The following is a 23766-nucleotide window of genomic DNA, read 5'->3' as shown; positions in this document are numbered from 1 at the left end:
TTATATCATGCACTTTGATGGCAGCTTCCATCTGAGGATCCAAAGCCTATACAAATAGTGGTGTCTGTAGCCTCGTCACAGGCCCCTGGGAAGTGGGGACACCCCATCATACAGATGAGGAAATGGAAGCACTGAGTGGGTGGGTGAGTTGCCCAGGGTAGCAGAGCTGAGAGTAGGATTCAGGAAAGTCAGGTTCTACTCTGCTGCCCTGGGCAAGTCGCCCCTCCACACACCAGGAAGAAGGATGGGGCTGTGCATAATCCCTGTGTGACGCTCTGTACCTCAGGGGAACACCCTAACCCCCAAGTTCATCTTTATAAAATGATTGTGTGGTATCCAATGCAAAGTTTGTCATATTGGGTGTCTTCGGAAGGCTCATAATGCACTGAGCATGGTAGTTATAGTGATGTTATAGTAATTGTTACAGTAATGTTATAGTATGGTTATAGGTTATAATTTCATGTATACAGTTATGAGGCTGAAAATGTATCCTCATGGTTTAAAGCAAGCCCATGCAAAAACTCTCCAAGAACTGAGAGGCAGTTCACACCTCATCAGGGCATGGATGGGACAAACCCAGCCCAGCCTCACAGGAACAATGGACACTGTTTTAGGCAGCGACAAAATAATCTGTTAGACCCTTGAGGAAGTCACCCCATTCCTTTGGGCAGTTTGGGACTGCAGTGAGGTAATGCTCACCTGACTCTGAAGGGGAGGAGCAGGGCAAAGCCAAGAGGGAAGCAAGGACATGATAAAAGGGAGAGACATTTTGCCATGCTCTCTCTCTTCCACCTACATCTATAGACAGCACCACCACCAAGCGACTGAACCACAGATCAAAGGGGAGAGCCTGGCTGAAAAGCCAGCCTTGTGATGAGAAGCATCTAAGTTTGTAAGGACATTGAAAGTGTTAAGATCAGCTTAGAATGCGTTTTGCTTTTATTTCATTTCACCAAATCTGACTTGTTATTCTTTGACTTATAATAATAGAATATCAGTGTTGGAAGGGACCTCAGGAGGTCGTCTAGTCCAACCCCCTGCTCAAAGCAGGACCAATCCCCAACTAAATCATCCCAGCCAGGGCTTTGTCAAGCCTAACCTTAAAAACTTCCCAGGAAGGAGATTCCACCACCTCCAAACAAACCCTTCTTGTTACTCTTAACCATCCCTTGCTAGTTGCAACTCCAGTTGTGATTTGGCCTTCCTGATTTCACTCCTGCATGCCTGTGTAATATGTTTATACTCCTCCCTGGTCATTTGTCCAAGCCTCCACTTCTTGTAAGCTTCTTTTTTGTGTTTAAGATCAGCAAGGATTTCACTGTTAAGCCAAGCTGGTTGGCTGCCATATTTACTATTCTTTCTAGATGGTTTGTTCCTGCAACCTCAGTAAGGATGCTTTAAAATACAGCCAGCTCTCCTGAACTCCTTGCCCCCTCATGTTATTCTCCCAGGGGATCCTGCCCATCAGTTCCCTGAGGGAGTCAAAGTTTGCTTTTCTGAAGTCCAGGGTCCATATTCTGCTGCTTTCCTTTTTTCCTTTTGTCAGGATCCTGCACTCGACCATCTCATGGTCATTGCCTCCCAGATTCCCATCCACTTTTGCTTCCCCTACTAATTCTTCCCGGTTTGTGAGCAGCAGGTCAAGAAGAGCTCTGCCCCTAGTTGGTTCCTCCAGCACTTGCACCAGGAAATTGTCCCCCCACACTTTCCAAAAACTTCCTGGATTGTCTGTGCACTGCTGTATTGCTCTCCCAGCAGATATCAGGGTGATTGACGTCCCCCAGGAGAACCAGGGCTTGAGATCTAGTAACTTCCGTTAGTTGCCTGAAGAAAGCCTCGTCCACCTCATCTCCCTGGTCCAGTGGTCTATAGCAGACTCTCACCGTGACATCACCCTTGTTGCTCACACTTCTGAACTTAATCCAGAGACTCTCAGGTTTTTCTGCAGTTTCATACTGGAGCTCTGAGCATTCATATTGCTCTCTTACATACAATGCAACTCCCCCAACTTTTCTGCCTTGCCAGTCCTTCCTGAAGAGTCTATATCCATCCATGACAATACTCCAGTTCATAGATTCATAGATACTAAGGTTAGAAGGGACCATTATGATCATCTGGTCCGACCTCCCACACAATGCAGGCCACAGAATCTCTCCCACCCACTCAGTTATGTGAGTTATCCCACCAAGTCTCTGTGATTCCAATCACATCATAATTCCTTGACTGTGCCAGGAATTCCACTTCTCCCTGCTCGTTTCCCAGGCTTTTTGCATTTGTGTGTAGGCACTTAAGATAACTTGCTGATCGTCCTACTTTCTCAGTATGAGGCAGGAGTTCTCCCCTCTTCTGCTCTCCTGCTCGTGCTTCCTCCTGGTATCCCATTTCCCCACTTACTTCAGGGTTTTGGTCTCCTTCCCCCGGTGAACCTAGTTTAAAGCCCTCCTCACTAGGTTAGCCAGCCTGCTTGTGAAGACGCTCTTCCCACTCTTTGTTAGGTGGAACCCATCTCTGACTAGCAATCCTTTTTCTTGGAACACCATCCCATGGTCAAAGAATCCAAAGCCTTCTCTCCGACACCACCTGTGTAGCCATTCACAATTCGACGGTCTCTACCTGGGCCTTTTCCTTCCACAGGGAGGATGGACGAGAACACCACTTGTGCCTCAAACTCCTTATCCTTCTTCCCAGAGCCACGTAGTCTGCAGTGATCTGCTCAAGGTCATTCTTGGCAGTATCATTGGTGCTCACGTGCAGCAGCAGGAAGGGGGAGTGATCTGAGGGCTTGATGAGTCTCAGCCAATTTTCTTCACTGTCCTTCTGTCCCCGCTGCGCAGCCTGCTCTGATTCCTCAGAATGTTGTGCCCGCAGAAGCATATCCTGACGTCTGTCCAGGAAACCTTCATTTTCTCTTATGCAATGCAGGGTTAATACTTGTTTCTCCAATCCTTGAACCTTCTCTTCCAATATGGAGACCAGCTTGCACTTTGTGCAGACAAAGTCGCTTCTGTCCTGTCGAAGAAAGACAAATGTGGTACATCTTGTGCAGGTCACAAGAGCTGATCGCTCACCATCCATATTACCTTCCTTCTGAGAGCTTCTTCAGCTGTTGCAGTTATTACTCACAGAAGCATGTAAGATGAAAGCCTCAATGGGCTCTTCCAAGGTGAACTCCCAGGCAAACTCCTCCTGTTAGCCTCTCTGCTGTTCTACCTTTATAGTTAATAAATCTGTTTGTTTATTCTACCTGAAGCAGTGCATTTGGTTTGCAGTGTGTCAGAGACTTCCCTTAGGAGAACAAGCCTGGTACATATCAATTTCTTTGTTAAATTGACAAACTTATATAAGCTTGCAACGTCCAGTGGACATAAGTGGACACTGCAAAATGGAGGTTCCTAGGGTTGTTTCTGGGACCGGAGATACTGGCTAGTGTCATTCGCTTGCAAGTAGCTGGGAGCAGCTTACATGCCAGAGGCTGTGCGTGAACAGTCCAGGAGTGGGGGTTCTCACAGCAGAGCTGGGTAAGGCTGGCTCCCAGAGTTAAGGATTGGAGTAGCCTAGCAGATCAGTGGTCCAGACAACACCAGAGGGGAATGTCACACCCTATATTTTAAGAACCACTCCATCCGCCTTCCTGGCTTGCAGTGTGAGGTGGAGGTTTGGTGTGTTTTAGGTGCTGAGTATGGGATTGCTGCTGAGTCCTCCTTTCCCATTTCCCACACTGGACTCTGAGGTGTAAATCAGGATAGATCCACAGCATAGTCAGTTATACAGCTAAGGATCTGTTAGCATACATTGCTTTCATTTGCTGAGCTTGGCAGTTCAGTGACATTTAAAGATGCTCAGAAGACTTTGGGGAAGGGGACACTGAGAGATTAAAATGGTCCTTTGTTGGGGCCATCGTGTAGACACGTTTGTGTATGTGCGTGCCAGACATCACACTCACAAACTGACACAACACCAATATTTACAGGACGCCGTTAGAGCTCTGGCTCCAGGGATGTTCTGATTTGCATCAGGAAATCCCCATTGTTAAACTTAGTGCTTCATGTATTTCCTTTTCTCCTTTCACCTCCTCCCTTGTGTCTCGGCATATTCCTCTTTCTGGCCTGCACTTAAAACCTGACGCTATTTTTCCTTCTCCCAGGATGATTTAAGGACCCAGGTGATGAACCTGAACCGTCAGCTGAATGAAATGGCGAGTGACCGGGACCAGACCAGCAATCACATCCTGCAGCTGCAAAAGTTGCTGGCAGACTCTGAGGAAGGCCAGTCATTCTCCTCTTCTCCCTCTGATTCCATAAGGCTCAGTTGATGCAGCTGGAGCAGACTCTGTCACTGGAACAGCAGGAGCACACAGGATCAGCTGTCCTCTCGTGTCAGAAGGGGCTAGCCCTGCTGGTCAGGCAGAACTGGAGAGGTTCTAATTTGGGATTGAAAAGTGATGCCAGGCAAGCCCTGACCTCATGGCCAGGATGCAGCCATCCCAACCTGAGGGATGGAGGGTGTGTGTGACTAGAAGATTAGCTACAAGTGTAAAGCTACAGTAGCTTGCCAAAAAATGCTCCTGCGACCAGAGCCCAAGAGTTATGTGGTAACAAGCAAACCACTTCTGCTCTCAGTGCCTCTTTTTGTCCTCCCAGCCTTTATCCATAGGGATTGCAAGCTCCTGACCTTGGGGCAAGGCCAGACTCTCTTTGGCTTCCTGATGTGGTCAGCCCTGCCTTGCTTCATGGAGTCCAGGGCTGGGTTCCTGGCACATGGCTTCTTTGGGGTGATATCCCCATGAACTGATGCAGCAACCCTTAGATCCAGCAAACTCGCTGTTCACATGTAGCTTGGGGACTTCAGGAGGCTGAGTGATGGCTTGGCTGGATTGCTCCCCCAGCCATCAAAGAGATCCACTGGGGAAGCAGTGCTCTTCTCCCTCCCACAGATCACTGTGGGACAGACCCCCCACTCCGGTCAGAGCCCATTCCTCAAACCCCGCCTCTTCTTTCCCATACCCAGGCAAGCGAGGCACGGACGGGCACCTGAGCAGTACGCAGATGGCCCTGGCGCTTCAGGAAGAGACCATTCGGAGAGTGGAGAGGGAGCACCACGAGTTGGCAGAGCAGATCGCTACCCTGGAGTGCAGCATGCATGCCAGGCAGGAGAGGAACAGGGAGCTGCAGGTGGGTCTGAGCCTGCGAGGAGAAGGAGTAAGAAGTGCATGTTATGGGGCAGCTACCCGTTAGGAAACAGGGAGGGGGAGCACTGTAAAAGTCACCAGTGGAAAGGGAAAGTTATAAGAACATAAGAACGGCCATATTGGATCAGACCAAAAGTCCATCTAGCCCAGCAGCTTGTCTTCCAACAGTGACCGATGCCAGGTGTCCCAAAGGGAATGAACAGAGCAGGTAAACATCAAGTGATCCATCCCTTGTCATCCATTCCCAGCTTCTGGCAAACAGAGGCTAGGGACACCATCCCTGCCCACCCTGGCTAATAGCTATTGATGGACCTATCCTCCATTAATTTATCTAGTTCTTTTTTTAATCTGTTATGGTCTTGGCCTTCACAACATCCTCTGGCAAAGAGTTCCACAGGTTGACCATGCGTTATGTGAAGAAATACTTCCTTTTGTTTGTTTTAAACCTGTTGCCTATTAATTTCATTTGGTGGCCCCTAGTTCTTGTGTTATGAGAAGGAGTAAATAACACTTCCTTATTTACTTTCTCCAGGCCAGTCATGATTTTATAGAACTCAATCATATCCCCCCTTCATCGTCTCTTTTCCAAGCTGAAAAGTCCAAGTCTTATTAATCTCTCCTCATACGGCAGCCGTTCCATACCCCGAATAATTTTTCTTGCCCTTTTCTGAACTTTTCCCAAGTCCAATATATCTTTTTTGAGATGGGGTGACCACATCTGCACAAAGTATTCAAGATGTGGGTGTACCATGGATTTATATAGAGGAATATGATATTTTCTGTCTTATTATCTATCCCTTTCTTAATTATGCCCAACATTCTGTTTGCTTTTTTGACTGCTGCTGCACATTGAGTGGATGTTTTCAGAGAACAATGACTCCAAGATCTCTTTCTTGAGTGGTAACAGCTAATTTGGACCCCATCATTTTATATGTATAGTTGGGATTATGTTTTCCAATGTGCATTACTTTGTATTTATCAACACTGAATTTCATCTGCCATTTTGTTGCCCAGTCACCCAGTTTTGAGATATCTTTTTGTAGCTCTTCACAGTCTGCCTGGGACTTAACTGTCTTCGGTAGTTTTGTATCATCTGTACGTTTTGCCACCTCACTGTTTACCCCTTTTTCCAGATTGTTTATAAATATGTTGAATAGAACTGGTCCCAGTACACCCCTGGGGGAATCACCATTTACCTCTCTCCATTCTGAAAACTGACCATTTATTCCTACCCTTTGTATCCTATATTTTAACCAGTTACCAATCCATGAGAGAACCTTCCCTCTTATCCCATGACTGCTTACTTTGCTTAAGATCCTTTAGTGAGGGAACCTTATCAAAGGCTTTCTGAAAATCTAAATACATTATATCCACTGGATCCTCCTTGTCCATATGCTTGTTCACCCCCTCAAAGAATTGTAGTAGATTGGTGAAACATGATTTCCCTTTACAAAAGTCAGGTTTACTGGCCTGTGTCATAAACATACAGCTGAGAGTAGCATAAAATCCCTCTATTACCTGTAAAGGGTTAAGAAGCTCAGATAACCTGGTTGGCACCTGACCAAAAGGACCAATAAGGGAAGAAGATACTTTCAAATCTGTGGGGGAAGGTTTTTGTTTTGTGTTTCTTTGTGTTCTCTCCAGGACAGCGAGGAACCAGGGCAGAGAAAATACATCTCCTAAAGCCATACCTGAACTAAGCATCTAAGATTACAAATTGTAAGTAATAGGAAGGAAATGCATTAAATTATCTTTTGTTTTAGCTTGTGAATTTTCCCTAGGCTAAGAGGGAGGTTTATTCCTGGGTTGTTTTTTTTTTGTAACTTTAAAGTTTTGCCTAGAGGGGAATCCTCTGTTTTGACTCTGATTACCCTGTAAAATTACCTTCCATCCTGATTTTACAGAGGTGCTGCTTTTACTTTTTCTTTATAACAAAGTTCTGCTTTTAAGAACCTGATTCATTTTTAGTGTCCTAAAAACCCAAGGGGCTGGTCTGTGCTCACCTTGTATCTCAAGCCTCCCCAGGAAAGGGGGTAAAGGGACTTGGGGGGATATTTTGGGGAACAGGAACTCCAAGTGGTTCTTTTCCTTGAATCTTTGTCTAATTCACTTGATGGTGGCAGCGATACCGTCCAAGGACAAGGAAGAATTTGTGCCTTGGGGAAATTTTTAACCTAAGCTAGTAGAAATAAGCTTAGGGGGTCTTTCATGCGGGTCCCCAAATCTATACCCTAAAAATTGGCATTATATTAGCTATCCTCCAGTCATTTGGCACAGAAACTGTTTTAAATGATAGGTTAAGACTACAGTTTGTAGTTCTGCAATTTCACATTTGAGTTCCTTCAAAACTCTTGGGTGAATACCATCTGGTCCTGGTGACTTATTACTATTAATTTATCAATTTTTTCTAAAACCTCCTCTAATGATACCTCAATCTGGGACAGTTCCTCAGATTTGTCACCTAAAAAGAGTGGCTTAGGTTTGGGAATCTCCCTCACAACCTTGGCCATGAAGACCGATGCAAAGAATTCATTTAATTTCTCCACAATGGCCTTATCATCCTTGAGTGTTCCTTTAGCACCTCAATTGTCCAGTGGCCCTGTCAGGGTTCCTTCCCCACTCTGAACTCTAGAATACAGCTGTGGGGACCCGCATGAAAGACCTTATTTTTACCAGTTTAGGTTAAAAAATTTCCCAAGGCACAAACTTCGCCTTGTCTTTGAACAGTATGCTGCCACCACCAAGTGATGTAGACAAAGAACAGGGAAAAGACCACTTGGAGTTCCTATTTCCCCAAAATATCCCCCCACGCCCTTAAACCTCCTTTCCTGGGGAGGCTTGAGAATAAACAAGATGAGCACAGACCAGCCTTGGATTTTTAACACCTAGAAAACCCAATCAGATTCTTAAAAAACAGAACTTTATTCGAAGAACAAAAAAAGATAAGAGAACAACTCTATAAGATCAGAATGGAAGATAATCTTACAGGCAGTCAGATTCAAAACATAGAGAATCCTTCTAGGCAAAACTTTAAGTGACAAAAAGACACAAAAACAGGAATACACATTTCCTCCAGCACAGCGAATTTCACAAGCCAAAACAAAGAAAACCTAACACATTTTCTAGCTAGATTACTTACTAACTTTACAGAAGTTGGAGGGCTTGCATCCTTGAACTGTTCCTGGCAAAGGTATCACAGAGACAGACAAAAGCCTTCCGCACCCCTCCAAATTTGAAAGTATCTTGTCCCCTCATTGGTCATTTTGGGTGAGGTGCCAGCCAGGTTATCTGAGCTTCTTAACCCTTTACAGGTAAAAGGACTTTGCCTCTGGCCAGGAGGGATTTTATAGCACTGTATACAGAAAAGTGGTTACCCTTCCCTTTATATTTATGACAGGCCGCACTGGTCATTTAGCAGGCTTCCTGCTTCTGATGTACTTAAAAAAAATCTGCTATTAATTTTTGAGTCTTTGTCTAGCTGTTCTTCAAATTCTTTTTTGGGCTTCCTAATTATATTTTTACACTTCATTTGCCAGAGTTATGCTCCTTTCTATTTTCCTCATTAGGATTTAACTTCCACTTTTTAAAGAATGCCTTTTTCCCTCTCAGTGCTTCTTTTACTTTGCTGTTTAGCCACGGTGGCACTTTTTTAGTTCTCTTACTATGTTTTTTAATTTGCTGTATACATTTAAGTTGAGCCTCTATTATGGTGTCTTTTAAAAAGTTTCCATGCTGCTTGCAGGGATTTTACTTTTGATGCTGTACCTTTTAATTTCTGTTTAACTAACCCCCTCATTTTTATGTAGTTCCCTTGTGATGGGTTCGGTCACAGAGATTCCCTTGGGACTGTCACCTGATATGCTGAAATGGCCCCTGAGCCAGTTTTCCCTGCTGGCTTTGGACTTCCAGAACCCTGCCTTTTTGAGCCAGACATGCTAACCTGCTGCAACACAGACCCAGAGTCCGGGCCATGACCCCAAAGCTGCAGGCTTTAAGTGAAAACAGCTCTGCAGTTACCTGACTCCAGCACCCAGACACCCAGTTCTCAATGGGATCCAAACCCCAAATAAATCCGTTTTACTCTGCATAAAGCTTATACAGGGTAAACTCATAAATTGTCCGCCCTCTATAACACTGATAGAGAGATCTGCACAGCTGTTTGCTCCCCCAGGTATTAATCACTTATTCTGGGTTCATTAATAAACAAAAGTGATTTTATTATGTATAAAAAGTAGTATTTAAGTGGTTTCAAGTAATAACAGACAGAACAAAGTAAGTTACAAAGCAAAATAAAGCAAAAACACATAAGTCTAAGCCTAATACATTAGGAAATTGATTACAGGTAATATCTCGCCCTCAGAGATGTTCCAATAAGCCTCTTCCTCAGACTAGACCCCTTCCTAGTCTGGGCCCAATCCTTTCCCCTGGTACAGTCCTTGTTAGTTTCAGCAGACATCTCAGGTGGTAACTAGGGGTTTACTCATGACTGGCAGCCCCCTTTGTTCTGTTCCATCCCCTGTTATAGCTTTGGCACAAGGCAGGAATCTTTTGTCTCTCTGGGTCCCTACCATATTTAAGATGGATTACAGCATCAGGTGACATGGTCACATATCCCTGTGAGATCTCATTCTTCATTACCCACAGGCTGGCCCACACGTACACAGGAAGGCTTGCAGGTAAATAAACCCATTCACAGTTCATTGATTCTGAAGCACCCTTAATGGCTTCCACTTAATATGTTTACATCAGTAATACAAGTTTACATCTTATTCTCCTAACTCCAGACATAGAAATGATACATGCAAACAAATAGGATGAACACAGTCAGTAGATTATAAGCTTTGTAATAATACCTTACAAGAGACCTTTTGCATAAAGCATATTGGAGTTACATCATATTCGCATTCATAAGCATATTTTCAAAAAGCGTATGGAATGCAATGTCACATCCCCTTTCTGAAATTAAATGCTACTGTGTTGGGCCACTGTGGTGTTTTCCCCACCACAGGGATGTTAAATTTAATTATATAATGGTCACTATTACCAAGCGGTCCAGCTATATTCCACCTCTTGGACCTGATCCTGTGTGCCACTTAGGACTAAATCAAGAATTGTCTTTCCTCTTGTTTCAGAGTAGCAGCCGTGTTAATCTGTATTCGCAAAAAGAATACTTAGAGTCTAAGGTGCCACAAGTACTCCTCTCCTCTTGTGGGTTCCAGGACTAGCTGCTCCAAGAAGCAGTCATTTAAGGTGTCAAGAAACTTTATCTCTGCATCCCTTCCTGAGGTGACATGTACCCAGTCAATATGGGGATAGTTGAAATCCCCCATTATTATTGAGTTTTTTATTTTAATAGCCTCTCTAAACTCCCTGAGCATTTGACGATCACTATCACCATCCTGGTCAGGTGGTCGGTAATATATCCCTACTGTTATATTCTTATTATTTAAGCATGGAATTCCTATCCATAGAGATTCTATGTACAGTTTGGTTCATTTAAGATTTTTACTTCATTTGATTCTACGTTTTCTTTCAGATATAGTGCCACTCCCTCACCAGCATGACCTGTTCTGTCCTTCTGATATATTTTGTACCCTGGTATTACCGTGTCCCAATGATTATCTTCATTCCACCAAGTTTCTGTGATGCCTATTATATCAATATCCCCATTTAATACGAGGCACTCTAGTTCACTCATCTTATTATTTAGATTTCTAGCACCGGTATATAAGCACTTTAAAAACCTGTCACGTTTTAGCTGTCTGCCATTACATGATGGAATTGAATGGTACTTTTTTCTTTTGACTATTTCTCATCAGACCCCACCTGTATTTTATCATCTTCCATCCTCTCCTCCTTATTAGGACATAGGGAATCTCCATTTATAGATCCTCCCCTAAGGGATGTCTGAACCATGTGCTCCTTCACACCTGTCGGCTTTCCCCCAGCCCTTAGTTTTAAAAACAGCTCTACAACCTTTTTTAATTTTAAGTGCCAGCAATCTGGTTTCAGTTTGGTTTAGGTGGAGCCCATCCTTCCTGTATAGGCTCCCCCTTTTTCCAAAAGTTTCCACAGTTCCTAATAAATCTAAACCCCTCCTCCCTACCCCATCATCTCATCCACGCATTGAGACCCTGCAGTTCTGCCTGTCTAACTGGCCCTGCACGTAGAACTGGGAGTATTTAGAGAATGCTACCAAGGAGGTCCTGGCCTTCCATCTCTTACCTAGCAGCCTAGCAGCATGAGGGGGGAGCAGGCACATGAGTGTGGAGGAGTGGGACAGCACAAGAGTGGGGAGCCGCAGTTGATAGGGCACTGGCCTGGGACCCAGGCAACCTGGGTTCCTACCACTGATCTGCAGGGTGACTTGGGGTTCGTCTTGGAGTTCCTTGTTTATTTAGACTGTTAGCTCTTTGGGACTGTCTTTAGGTGGCAGTACACATGAGAACTGACCTAGCCCACATGTCTGGCAGTGGCTAGTCCAGGGGTCCTGTTCTTGGTGGACAGCTCCAGGTGTTGCTGGGATACAGATTAGAATACCGCTGGCCCTTTGATGAGCAGAAGCAGGCTTCAGGCCTTGCAGGTCAGTTTCCACTGGGAGCAGAAATTGGTGACGCAGAGTCACTCCCCTGGAGGAACCTCACCCAGTGTCCCTGGCACCAAGAGGCAGCTGGCATGGGCCTCTGTTTCTCCTGAAATCTCCTGGATGCTGTCTGCTTTACACACAGTGCCCTTCTCCTCCTCCACCACTGGGATTTACACCTGGAAACCCCTTAGACCAGACCAGCTGAGCTAGGGTCACATGGTCCCCAGGTGGCCTGTCCCTTTACCCTCCTTTTGTGTCGCTGCTGTGCAATGCAAAGGAACCTCAGAGCAGCTTTACCTGCCCATTGCGAGAGTGGTGCAAGCCAAGTTGCCTCCTTGCCCATGTGCAGGGCTGGGTATCTGCCCTATTCCTGTGACTTCTTCTGTGGAGAAGTCCCTCCTGGGTACTCATCCCTCAATGTTAGCTGCCGTTGCCGTGGCAATTGTAGTAATTGTCCTTTTTTTCCCTGGTGCCACCCCTGCCCGAGGATGCTGTAGTGCCCAGGTAAATAGTGTCAGTAACTCTGGGAGGGGCTGCATGGAGGTGCTCGTTCATTACAGCGGTGCTGGGAGTGTGTGGGGTTGGGGCATGTCAGTGGGACAGGGACCCCTTTCATAGTCTAGCTCAGGTCTGTGTGGGCAAGCAGAGCTCAATCTGCTACACTCCCTGGAACGGTGCCAGGGATGGATGAGCATGGGAGACTGCTCCATGGCTCCCTCCTCCATTGCCCAGGATGAGACAAGTTCTGCTGCACTGCTCGGGTGGGGTGGAGGGAGGACTGCAGACATTCTCAGTGCACACCCTGGAGCTGAGCCTTTCCCCAGGGCCATGGAAGCTTCAGGGCGCTTGGGAATGCAGGTGAGTAGGGGGACCAGTCTGCAGGGCATGGCCACTAAAGGAAACAGACTGCCTATCAAAGAGACTGACCCCTTTACTGAGGGAGCCAGCAGGGTGCCCTGCCTGGAGAGTGTGACTCACGACACTGTCAGTACCTGCGCCTGCTAGGCAGGACGCCACTGCCTGCTGCTGCTTCTCTCTCCCTGGTCTGGGAAGTGGGGGCTAACCAGTGTTCACTGGCTCTGCTCCTACCTTGAAGTCTGGGTCTTGTCCTGGATGACTCTAAAGGCAGAGGAGGCCTGGAATTACTTCAAGTCAAAGCTGCAGAAGCTATCAGAAGCCTGCATCCCAAGAAAGGGGAAAAAATTCATAGGCAGTAGTTGTAGACCAAGCTGGATGAGCAAGCATCTCAGAAAGGTGATTAAGAAAAAGCAGAAAGCGCACAAGGAGTGGAAGATGGGAGGGATCAGCAAGGAAAGCTACCTTATTGTGGTCAGGACATGTAGGGATAAAGTGAGAAAGGCTAAAAGTCAAGCAGAGTTGGACCTTGCAAAGGGAATTAAAACCAATAGTAAAAGGTTCTGTAGCCATATAAATAAGAAGAAAACAAAGAAAGAAGAAGTGGGACCGCTAAACACTGAGGATGGAGTGGAGGTTAAAGATAATCTAGGCATGGCCCAATATCTAAACAATTACTTTGCCTCAGTCTTTAATGAGGCTAATGAGGATCTTAGGGATAATGGTAGCATGACAAATGGGAATGAGGATATGGAAGTAGATATTACCATATCTGAGATAGAAGCGAAACTTGAACAGTTTAATGGGACTAAATGGGGGCCCAGATAATTTTCATCCAAGAATATTAAAGGAATTGGCACATGAAATTGCAAGCCCATTAGCATGAATTTCTAACGAATCTGTAAACTCAGGGGTTGTACAGTATGACTGGAGAATTGCTAACATAGTTCCTATTTTTAAGAAAGGAAAAAAAAGTAATCTGGGTAACTATAGGCCTGTTAGTTTGACATCTGTAGTATGCAAGGTTTTAGAAAAAATTTTGAAAGAGAAAGTAGTTAAGGATGTTGAGGTCAATGGTAAATGGGACAACATTTTACAAAAGGTAGATCATGCCAAACCAACCTGAACCCATTCTTTGAGAAATTTCAGAGTAGCAGCTGTGTTAGTCTGTATCTGCAAAAAGAAAAGGAATACTTGTGGCACCTTAGAGACTAACAAATTTATTTGAGCATAAGCTTTCGTGAGCTATAGCTCACTTCATCAGATACATGCAGTGGAAAATACAGTGGGGAGATTTTATATACACAGAGAACATGAAACAATGGGTGTTACCATACATACTGTAACAAGAGTGATCAGGTAAGGTGAAATATTACCAGCAAGAGAGAAGAAGAAAAAAAACCTTTTGTAGTGCTAATCAAGGTGGGCCATTTCCAGCAGTTGACAAGAACATGTGAGGAACAGTAGAGGGGGAAATAAACATGGGGAAATAGTTTTACTTTGTGAAATGACACATCCACTCCCAGTCTTTATTCAAGCCTAAGTTAATTGTATCCAGTCTGCAAATTAATTCCAATTCAGCAGTCTCTCATTGGAGTCTGTTTTTGATGTTTTTTTGTTGAAGAATTGCCACTTTTAGGTCTGTAATCGAGTGACCAGAGAGATTGAAGTGTTCTCCGACTGGTTTTTGAAAGTTCTAATTCTTGACGTCTGATTTGTGTCCATTTATTCTTTTACATAGAGACTGTCCAGTTTGGCCAATGTACATGGCACAGGGACATTGCTGGCACATGATGACATATATCACATTGGTAGATGTGCAGGTGAACGAGCCTCTGATAGTGTGGCTGATGTGATTAGGCCCTATGATGGTGTCCCCTGAATAGATATGTGGACACAGTTGGCAATGGGCTTTGTTCCAAGGATAGGTTCCTGGGTTAGTGGTTTTGTTGTGTGGTGTGTGGTTGCTGGTGAGTATTTGCTTCAGGTTGGGGGGCTGTCTGTAAGCAAGGACTGGCCTGTCTCCCAAAATCTGTGAGAGTGATGGGTCGTCCTTCAGGATAGGTTGTAGATCCTTGATGATGCGCTGGGGAGGTTTTAGTTGGGGGCTGAAGGTTATGGCTAGTGTCGTTCTGTTATTTTCTTTGTTGGGCTTGTCCTGTAGTAGGTAACTTCTGGGTACTCTTCTGGCTCTGTCAGTCTGTTTCTTCACTTCAGCAGGTGGGCACTGTAGTTGTAAGAACGCTTGACAGAGATCTTGTAGGTGTTTGTCTCTGTCTGAGGGGTTGGAGCAAATGCAGTTGTATCGTAGAGCTTGGCTGTAGACAATGGATCGTGTGGTTTGGTCTGAATGAAAGCTGGAGGCATGTAGGTAAGTATGGCAAACAGTAGGTTTCCGGTATAGGGTCGTGTTTATGTGACCATTGCTTATTCGCACCGTAGGGTCCAGGAAGTGGATCTCTTGTGTGGACTGGTCCAGGCTGAGGTTGATGGTGGGATGGAAATAGTTGAAATCATGGTGGAATTCCTCAAGGGCTTCTTTTCCATGGGTCCAGATGATGAAGATGTCGTCAATGTCAGCCACACGATCAGTGGCTCATTCACCTGCACATCTACCAATGTGATATATGCCATCATGTGCCAGCAATGCCCCTCTGCTGTGTACATTGGCCAAACTGGACAGTCTCTATGTAAAAGAATAAATGGACACAAATCAGACATCAAGAATTACAACGTTCAAAAATCAGTCGGAGAACACTTCAATCTCTTTGGTCACTCGATTACAGACCTAAAAGTGGCAATTCTTCACCAAAAATCTTCAAAAACAGACTCCAACGAGAGACTGCTGAATTAGAATTAATTTGCAAACTGGACACCATTAATTTAGGCTTGAATAAAGACTGGAAGTGGATGTGTCATTACACAAAGTAAAACTATTTCCCCATGTTTATTCCCCCTCCCCTGCCCCCCACTGTTCCTCACACATTCTTGTCAACTGCTGGAAATGGCCCACCTTGATTAGCACTACAAAAGGTGGGGTTTTTTTCCTCTCTCCTGCTGGTAATAGCTCACCATACCTGATCACTCTCGTTACAGTGTGTATGGTAACATCCATTGTTTCATGTTCTCTGTGTATATAAAATCTCCCCACTGTATTTTCCACTGCATGCATCTGATAAAGTGAGCTGTAGCTCACGAAAGCTTATGGTCCAATAAATTTGTTAGTCTCTAAGGTGCCACAAGTACTCCTTTTCTTTCTTCCAGAAAGAAACAGATTTTTTAGACAAAGGAAACACAGTGGATCTAATTTACCTAGATTTCAGTAAGGCATTTGATACAGTGCCACATGGGGAATTATTAGTTAAATTGGAAAAGATGGGGATCAATATGAAAATTGAAAGGTGGATAAGGAATTGGTTAAAGGGGAGACTACAGTGGGTCATACTGAAAGGTGAACTGTCAGGCTGGAGGGAGGTTACCAGTGGAGTTCCGCAGGGATCTGTTTTGGGACCAATCTTATTTAATCTTTTTATTACTGACCTCAGCACAAAAAGTGGGAGTGTGCTAATAAAGTTTGCGGATGATACAAAGCTGGGAGGTATTGCCAATTTAGAGAAGGACAGGAATATCATACAGGAGGATCTGGATGACCTTGTAAACTGGAGTAATAGTAATAGGATGAAATTTAATAGTGAAAAGTGTAAGGTCATGCATTTAGGCATTAATAACAAGAATTTTAGTTATAAGCTGGGGACGCATCAATTAGAAGTAACAGAGGAGGAGAAGGACCTTGGAGTATTGGCTGACCACAGGATGACTATGAGCTGCCAATGTGATATGTCTGTGAAAAAACCTAATGCGGTCTTGGGATGCATCAGGCAAGCTATTTCCAGTAGAGATAAGGAGGTGTTAGTACCATTATACAAGGCACTGGTGAGACCTCACCTGGAATATTGTGTGCAGTTCTGGTCACCCATGTTTAAGAAGGATGAATTCAAACTGGAACAGGTACAGAGAAGGGCTACTAGGATGATCCGAGGAATGGAAAACCTGTCTTATGAAAGGAGACTCAAGGAGTTTGGGTTGTTTAGCCTAACCAAAAGAAGGCTGAGGGGAGATATGATTGCTCTTGATAAATATATCAGAGGGATAAATACCAGAGAGGGAGAGAAATTATTTAAGCTCAGTACCAATATGGACACAAGAACAAATGGATATAAACTGGCCATCGGGAAGTTTAGACTTGAAATTAGACAAAGGTTTCTAACCATCAGAGGAGTGAGGTTCTGGAACAGCCTTCCAAGGGAAGCAATGGGGTCAAAAGACCTATCTGGCTTCAAGATTAAACTCGATAAGTTTATGGAGGAGATGGTATGATGGGATAACATGATTTTGCCAATTAATTGATCTTTAACTATTCATGGTAAAAAGGCCGAATGGCCTATGATGGGATGTTAAATGGGGTGGGATCTGAATTACTACAAAAAATTCTTTCTTGGATATCTGGCTGGTGAATCTTGCCCACATGCTCAGGGTTCAGCTGATCGCCATATTTGGGATTGGGAAGGAATTTTTCTCCAGGGCAGATTGGAACAGGCCTTGGAGGTTTTTCGTCTTCCTCTGCAGCATGGGGCACGGGTCACTTGCTGGAGGATTCTCTGCACCCTGAAGTCTTTAAACCATGATTTGAGGACTTCAATAGGTCAGACATAGGTGAGAGGTTTATTGCAGGAGTGGGTGGGTGAAATTCTGTGGCCTGCATTGTGCAGGAGGTCAGACTAGATGATCATAATGGTCCCTTCTGACCTTAATGTCTATGAATCTATGTCTGCTAGGGATCAGCTGGCCTCCATAGACAAATGTGCTTCTCTAGGGAGTGCAGAGACCCCCGGAGTGCCTACAGAAAGGGCTCATCCATACACATTTATTCCCGGGCGACTGGTGACACGTGACACGGCTCCAGGCCAGGTTTACACCTCTGTAGAGCCCCACAGGCACCAGCTGCTGTGAGCTAGCTAAACCGGTGCCACCTCACACTGTTAGTTGCCCTAGTACTGTTCTGTGTTTAGACAAGGCCCTGGTGATTGCTCCCACTCTAGAGCTGCCAGGCTGCCCAGGACAGGCCCATCACAGCCCACAGAACTCCATGGATCATCCAGTCCTGGCAAATTCCCCTTCCTGTTATCGCCAGTCACACTGGGAACCTGATTCCCAGCCAGAGCTGCCCTTGATCTGTGTCCTCCCATCTTGCCCCCCATACCCTGCCCCACTACACACCTACACACCTTCTACCAATCTCTAGGCACCACACAAGGCCAAGAACCCTCCTATATAGCACCCGGGGCTGTCCCTGGACAGCACTGGGACGTGGGCCAGGCGCCAGGCTACTAGGCAAGTGCAGGGATGCCGCTGGCTTTTAACTGGGCATGCGTTAAAGAGAGTGTGGCAGAGCAGTGCACAGGGCAGGGAGCTGGCCTGTGGAGGGGTGGAGGAAAGCCAAAGCAGGTCAGGGAAAGCATGTGTGGGGGGAGCTGGGCAGGCTGACACAGGGAGGGGGCAGCATGCATGAGGGGAGAGAAGGCACGTGAGCGGGGAGTGTGGAGGGGTGAGCCAATGCGTGAGGGGGAGTAGATGCCCGAGTGGGGAGCGTGATGGTCTGGCATGTGGTGGGGGGAGCAGGCATGTGGGGGGGGAAATATGATGGGCTGGCGCATGAGGAGGGAACAAGTGCCCAAGCAGGGAGCATGGAGGGATAGGCCAGTGCGTGAGGGGGAAGCAGGCATGCGAGCAGGGAGCTTGGAGGGGCAGGCCAGCGTGCGAGGGGGGAGCGTGGAGGGGCGGGCCGGGCTGCTGGTGCAAACGGGGAGCAGAGAGGGACGAGCCGACGTGCACAAGGGGAGTGTGGAGGGGCGGGCCAGTGCGCTAGGGGGGAGCAGGCATGCAAGTGAGGAGCATGGAGGGGTGAGCACGTGCACGAGAGGGTAGCACACTACAGGCAGTGGTGGAAAGGATGATACACGTTGCTGAGGTAGGTCACCTTTGTTTTTTAGGAGAAGGTCACTAGGCTGAAAGCCAAGGATATCAAGCTGGAGACGGACAAGCGGAGGCTGAAGGAAGTCCTGGAGGCAGCCGAGAACAGGGCCACCAAGCTGGAGCTGAGCCGTTGCTCCATGGAAGGGGAACTTCAGCGTGTCCAGCTCAGCCTGGTGGACCGAGATACCAAGATCCAGGCCCTGCAGGAGCAGGTCCAGGCCCTGCGCTGCCAGTTGGGGGACAGTGAGAGCAAATCAGCCAAGCTGCAGCTGGAGCTGGGCCACTTGGGTCACTCCCTGGCCCAGAAAGAGGATGAGGAGAGCCACCTGAAGGTCAAGGTACGGAGCCTTTCCCAGGCACTGACTGATGCCTCCATGGGGTCCTCCACCCTTCAGGAGAACATCTGCCAGCTGCAGAAGGCTCTGACAGCAGCGGAGCAAGACCGCCGGGTGCTCCAGGTAATGGTCCCACCCCTTCTCCTCAGCACTGGGCAAGCAGGCAATGTGGGGATGGGACTGAGCAGGGGAAAGGCGTCAGCACAGCCACTGGCCCTTTGGACACAGTTGGGAAGGCCATTACACTTGCTGAACCCGCCAGTGTACATCCCAGTGGGGTCCAATCCACCCCACAAACACCCTGTGCTGCAGGATGCACCGTGCCCCACCAGAGAGCGGAGCACTGGGATCAGCACCAGGTGGAACTCAGCCTGAACGGGGGCTTGTAAACACTGCTTTTGGTACCAATGCGCTGGGGTTTGCCCAGCTGAAATATCGCAACATCTTGGAACAAACCAATGTTTGGGTGAAGCATGGCCCAAGGGGAAGCTGCCCCATTCAGAGATCACAGGGAAGGCAGCTGGCTAAAGGACCTCCCAGAGAGAAGTTTGCAGGCCTGAGTTCCCTTGGAGGTCAGGCTAGATGGGCAGAATGGGCCCTTTCAGTCTGGAAATCCACAAACCTGTGGATTTAGCACGATGTCAGCGCAGCCCTGTAATTAGCCTAGCCTGCTTGGGGCTGGGCCCTGGCTCTCCTCCATGGCAGCAAACACTAGCAGTCCTTTCAGCCAGCTTGTCCTGAGGTTTGAGGAGAGGCTGAGGGAACTTATGAGGAGAGGCTGAGGGAACTGGGATTATTTAGTCTGCAGAAGAGAAGAATGAGGAGAGATTTGATAGCTGCTTTCAACTACCTGAAAGGGGGTTCCAAAGAGGATGGCTCTAGCCAGTTCTCAGTGGTAGCAGATGACAGAATGAAGAGTAATGGTCTCAAGTTGCAGTGGGGGAGGTTTAGGTTGGATATTAGGAAAAACTTTTTCACTAGGAGGGTGATGAAGCACTGAAATGGGTTACCTAGGGAGGTGGTGGAATCTCCTTCCTTAGAGGTTTTCAAGGTCAGGCTTGACAAAGCCCTGGCTGGGATGATTTAGTTGGGGATTGGTCCTGCTTTGAGCAGGGGGTTGAACTAGATGACCTCCTGAGGTCCCTTCCAACTCTGATATTTTATTATTCTAACCCAGGAACCAATCCCTGCAACAAACCCCACTGCCAACTCTGTCCGCATATCTATTCAAGGGACACCATCATAGGATCTAACCACATCAGCCACACCATCAGGGGCTCGTTCACCGGCACATCTACCAATGTGATATATGCCATCACGTGCCAGCAATGCCCCTCTCCCATGTACATTGGCCAAACCAGACAGTCTCTATGCAAAACAATAAATGGACACAAATCAGACATCAAGAGCTGTAACATTCAAAAACCAGTAGGAGAGCACTTCAGTCTCCCTCGACACTCAATAACAGACTTAAAAGTGGCAATTCTTCAACAAAAAAACTTCAGAAACAGACTTCAACAAGAAACTGCAGAACTGGAATTAATTTGCAAACTGGACACCATCAAATTAGGCCTGAATAAAGACTGGGAGTAGATGGGTCACTACAAAAAGTAATTTTCCCTCTGCTGATACTCACACCTTCTTGTCAACAGTTGGAAATGGGCAACGTCCACCTTGATTGCATTGGCCTTGTTAGCACTACAAAAGTAATTTTCCCTCTCTTGATATTTACCCTTTCTTGTCAACTGTTGAGAATAGGCCACTTCCACCTTAATTGTATTTGCCTCGTTAGCACTAACCCGCCACTTGGAAAGGCAACTCCCATCTTTTCATGTGCCGTGATATATATATTGCTTACTCTGGTGAAGTGGCTTATGCCCAAATAAATTTGTTAGTCTCTAAGGTGCCACAAGGACTCCTCATTGTTCTATCCTCCATGAATTTATCTAATTCTTTTTTTAACCCTGTTATAATCTTGGCCTTCACAACATCTTCTGGCAAGGAGGTCCGCAGGTTGACTGTGCGATGTGTGAAGAAATACTTCCTTTTTTTTGTTTTAAACCTGCTGCCTATTAATTTAATTTGGAGATCCCTAGTTCTTGTGATATGAGCAGGAGTAAATAACACTTCCTTATTCACTTTCTCCACATCAGTCATGATTTTATAAAGCTCTAGCATATCCCCCCTTATTCATCTCTTTTCCAAGCTGAAAAGTCCCAGTCTTATTAATCTCTCCTCATACGGCAGCCGTTCCATACCCCTAATAATATTTATTGCCCTTTTCTGAACCTTTTCCAATTCCAATATCTTTTTTGAGATGGGGCGACCACACCTGCATGCAATATTCAAGATGTGGGCATACCATGGATTTATATAGAGGCAATATGATATTTTCTGTTTTATTATCTATCCCTTTCTTAATGATTCCCAACATAGCTATAATGAAACTATGCCAATTCATCCCAGCTGGGGACCTGGCCCATAGGCTCCAATGGAGTGACAATGAGTCACCGCAGCTGGGCAGCTGACCCGTAGACTACAGTGCATAGACAGTGAGTCACCCCAGCTGGGCACCTGACCCGTAGACTACAGTGGATAGACAGTGAGTCACCCTGGCTGGGCACCTGGCCCACAGACCCCAGTGGAGCGACGCCGAGTCACCCCAGCTGGGGACCTGACTAATAGGTAGGGATCTGGCCAACAGCTGGGACCTGGCCCGTAGCTGGGGACCTGGCCTAAAGTACGCTTGCAATGACAGAGCTCTGTACTGGGATATACAATGCATATATCTTGTTGCACATGAAGGGCCAGGTGGATGCCAGCTAACACGTGCAGGGCATTAAGAACAGGCAGACCTGGCAGGGCTGAGGTAGCAGTCAGTGCCTGGGTTCTGAATGTTTCCTCTGAGTGACCCATTCCTTTCTCAGGAGCGCTTGGACTCTGTGCGGCAGGCACTGTCAGACAGCAAGAGGCAGAACCACAGCCTGACAGACACCATGCGCATGCTGCAGGACCAGCTGGGAGAGCTGGAGCTGAGGTGCAGGGAACTGGAGGCTCAGGTCAAGCACCTGCAGGAGGTGAGTGGGGGAGAGAGTAAGGATGGCCTTGAGCTAAAGACCCTAGACGCAGCCTTGGGAGATCTGATTTCAAGTCCCTGCTCTGCCACATATTCCTGTCTGTCCTTGGGTGAGTCACTTAGCCTATCTAGGCCTCAGTTCCCCCTCATAATACTGCTTCCTTTGCTTGTTTAGATATGGAGCATGTGTACTGCACCTAGTACAGGGGGCCCTGATCCCAGTCGAGGCACCAGGTAGTGTACATAATTCCTGAGGAGAAGCTGGGCCATAGCAAGGGGGGAAGTGCCAACAAGGAGGGGAAAGAAGATGGGAGGAGGGGGAAGACTCAGACCCTCCCATCCAGCTAAGCAGGGTCAGCAGCTGGATGGGAGCCCTCCAAGTAACCCAGCATGCTGTGGGAAATGGGACTGCTGGCTCAGGAGGTAGCACGCCTTCTTCAGAGTTAGTTAAGCAAATGTCCTCCCATGGGGCAGAGGGCCCTGTGCCACTGGAGAGACTGGGCTCTCATTGAGACACAAAACTGTGACCCCAAGTACTTGTGGGCATTAATGATCCTACATCCCTTTTACAAGAGGAGCGGAGTCAGCTTCAATGGAGGAGCCTAATTGCAGCTGGGGGAAGTAGATGTTGGCTAGTGCCGTATCAGCTGCATAGAGTAGTCTTCACTTCCCACAAGCCTGTTGTGTAGTGTAGTTCTAGGCTGTTAACCAGCTGCTGTGTTCTACCCCAGACGTGCCTGACCCTTTTACCAGGTTGTCTAGGCAGCACCCCCTTTTGTGGCACATCAAGACACAACACACTCCAGTGCGGGTCTCGAGTGGTCAGGTGTTGCCCCTCCTGGAACCGATGCCATGGTGCCTTCAACCCCCTCCTATGGCACACTGAAGTCTTACCCTTTCTGGTGTGTGTGAGTCCAAACCAAAAACGAAAACAGTGCACTTCAAAACCAGGGCTCCACCCCTGTGGTCTGGGCTTGCCTCCCTGAGGCTGGTCCCTTTTTGTCAGTCTGCCTGGCCCTGGTCATCCTGTCCACCACATGGCTCCTCCATGCCACAAGCTGCCTTAGGCTCTCATCTGGAGCTGGTGCCCTCCCCAAGGAAGCAGCAGATCTCTACTCTCCTTCCCGGGGCTAGGTCTCTTCCACCTTTCAGCTCCTCTCTCCACACCTGCCATTGGTTGCAGGTATAGCAGATGGGGTCAACTGGGTCCACAGGCTCTCCTTAACCCTGTCATTGCCAGTGTGGGGCTTGTCCCATCACTGCCCCATCACAGCTTCAAAGACATAAAATAAGTAATAGCTGTTTATACAATGGTTAGTAAAACCCTGTGGGATGAAAGGCACTATATACATGTAGGGTAGTATTTAATTATGTATTGGTTGTTCTGTATGTATTTATTATGGGAAAGAAGACCGCAAAAGATGGAATAGAAAAAACAGCAAGAGGAAGCACGAAAGAGACACAAATGTAGACTGGTAGGGATAGAGGTCCTGACTCTGGTTTCAGCTGTGTGGTGTAAATCTAGTAGAATTATTCCAAATATACATTGCTGGACTGAGAACAGAACTGGGCCCAAAGAGAAAAAGTCGAGAAGAGAAACCAGATATAGAAACATTGAGGGAGCCACAAAGCCGTCCTCTCTGAAACTGTTGGGACCCATTTTCTGGTGGTGTAAAATGACACAGTTCTTCTT

General features: G+C 46.7%; 1 protein-coding gene across 1 annotated transcript in view; it reads left to right on the top strand.

Annotated features, from left to right (window-relative positions):
- Positions 1–23766, top strand: part of CROCC2 (ciliary rootlet coiled-coil, rootletin family member 2) — a 183974-nt gene that overhangs the window by 137231 nt on the left and 22977 nt on the right. Inside the window, exons 26-29 of the mRNA XM_077825540.1 lie at positions 4145–4265; positions 5008–5171; positions 18680–19120; positions 21925–22074. Of these exons, the coding sequence (XP_077681666.1) occupies positions 4145–4265; positions 5008–5171; positions 18680–19120; positions 21925–22074 (876 nt within the window). The remainder of the gene's footprint in view (positions 1–4144; positions 4266–5007; positions 5172–18679; positions 19121–21924; positions 22075–23766) is intronic.

Source organism: Eretmochelys imbricata, chromosome 9 (assembly GCF_965152235.1).
Source record: "Eretmochelys imbricata isolate rEreImb1 chromosome 9, rEreImb1.hap1, whole genome shotgun sequence".
NCBI classification, from domain to species: Eukaryota; Metazoa; Chordata; order Testudines; family Cheloniidae; genus Eretmochelys; species Eretmochelys imbricata.
The sequence above is the reverse complement of the archived record's forward strand: the minus strand, read 5'-3'. Positions and strand labels throughout refer to the sequence as shown.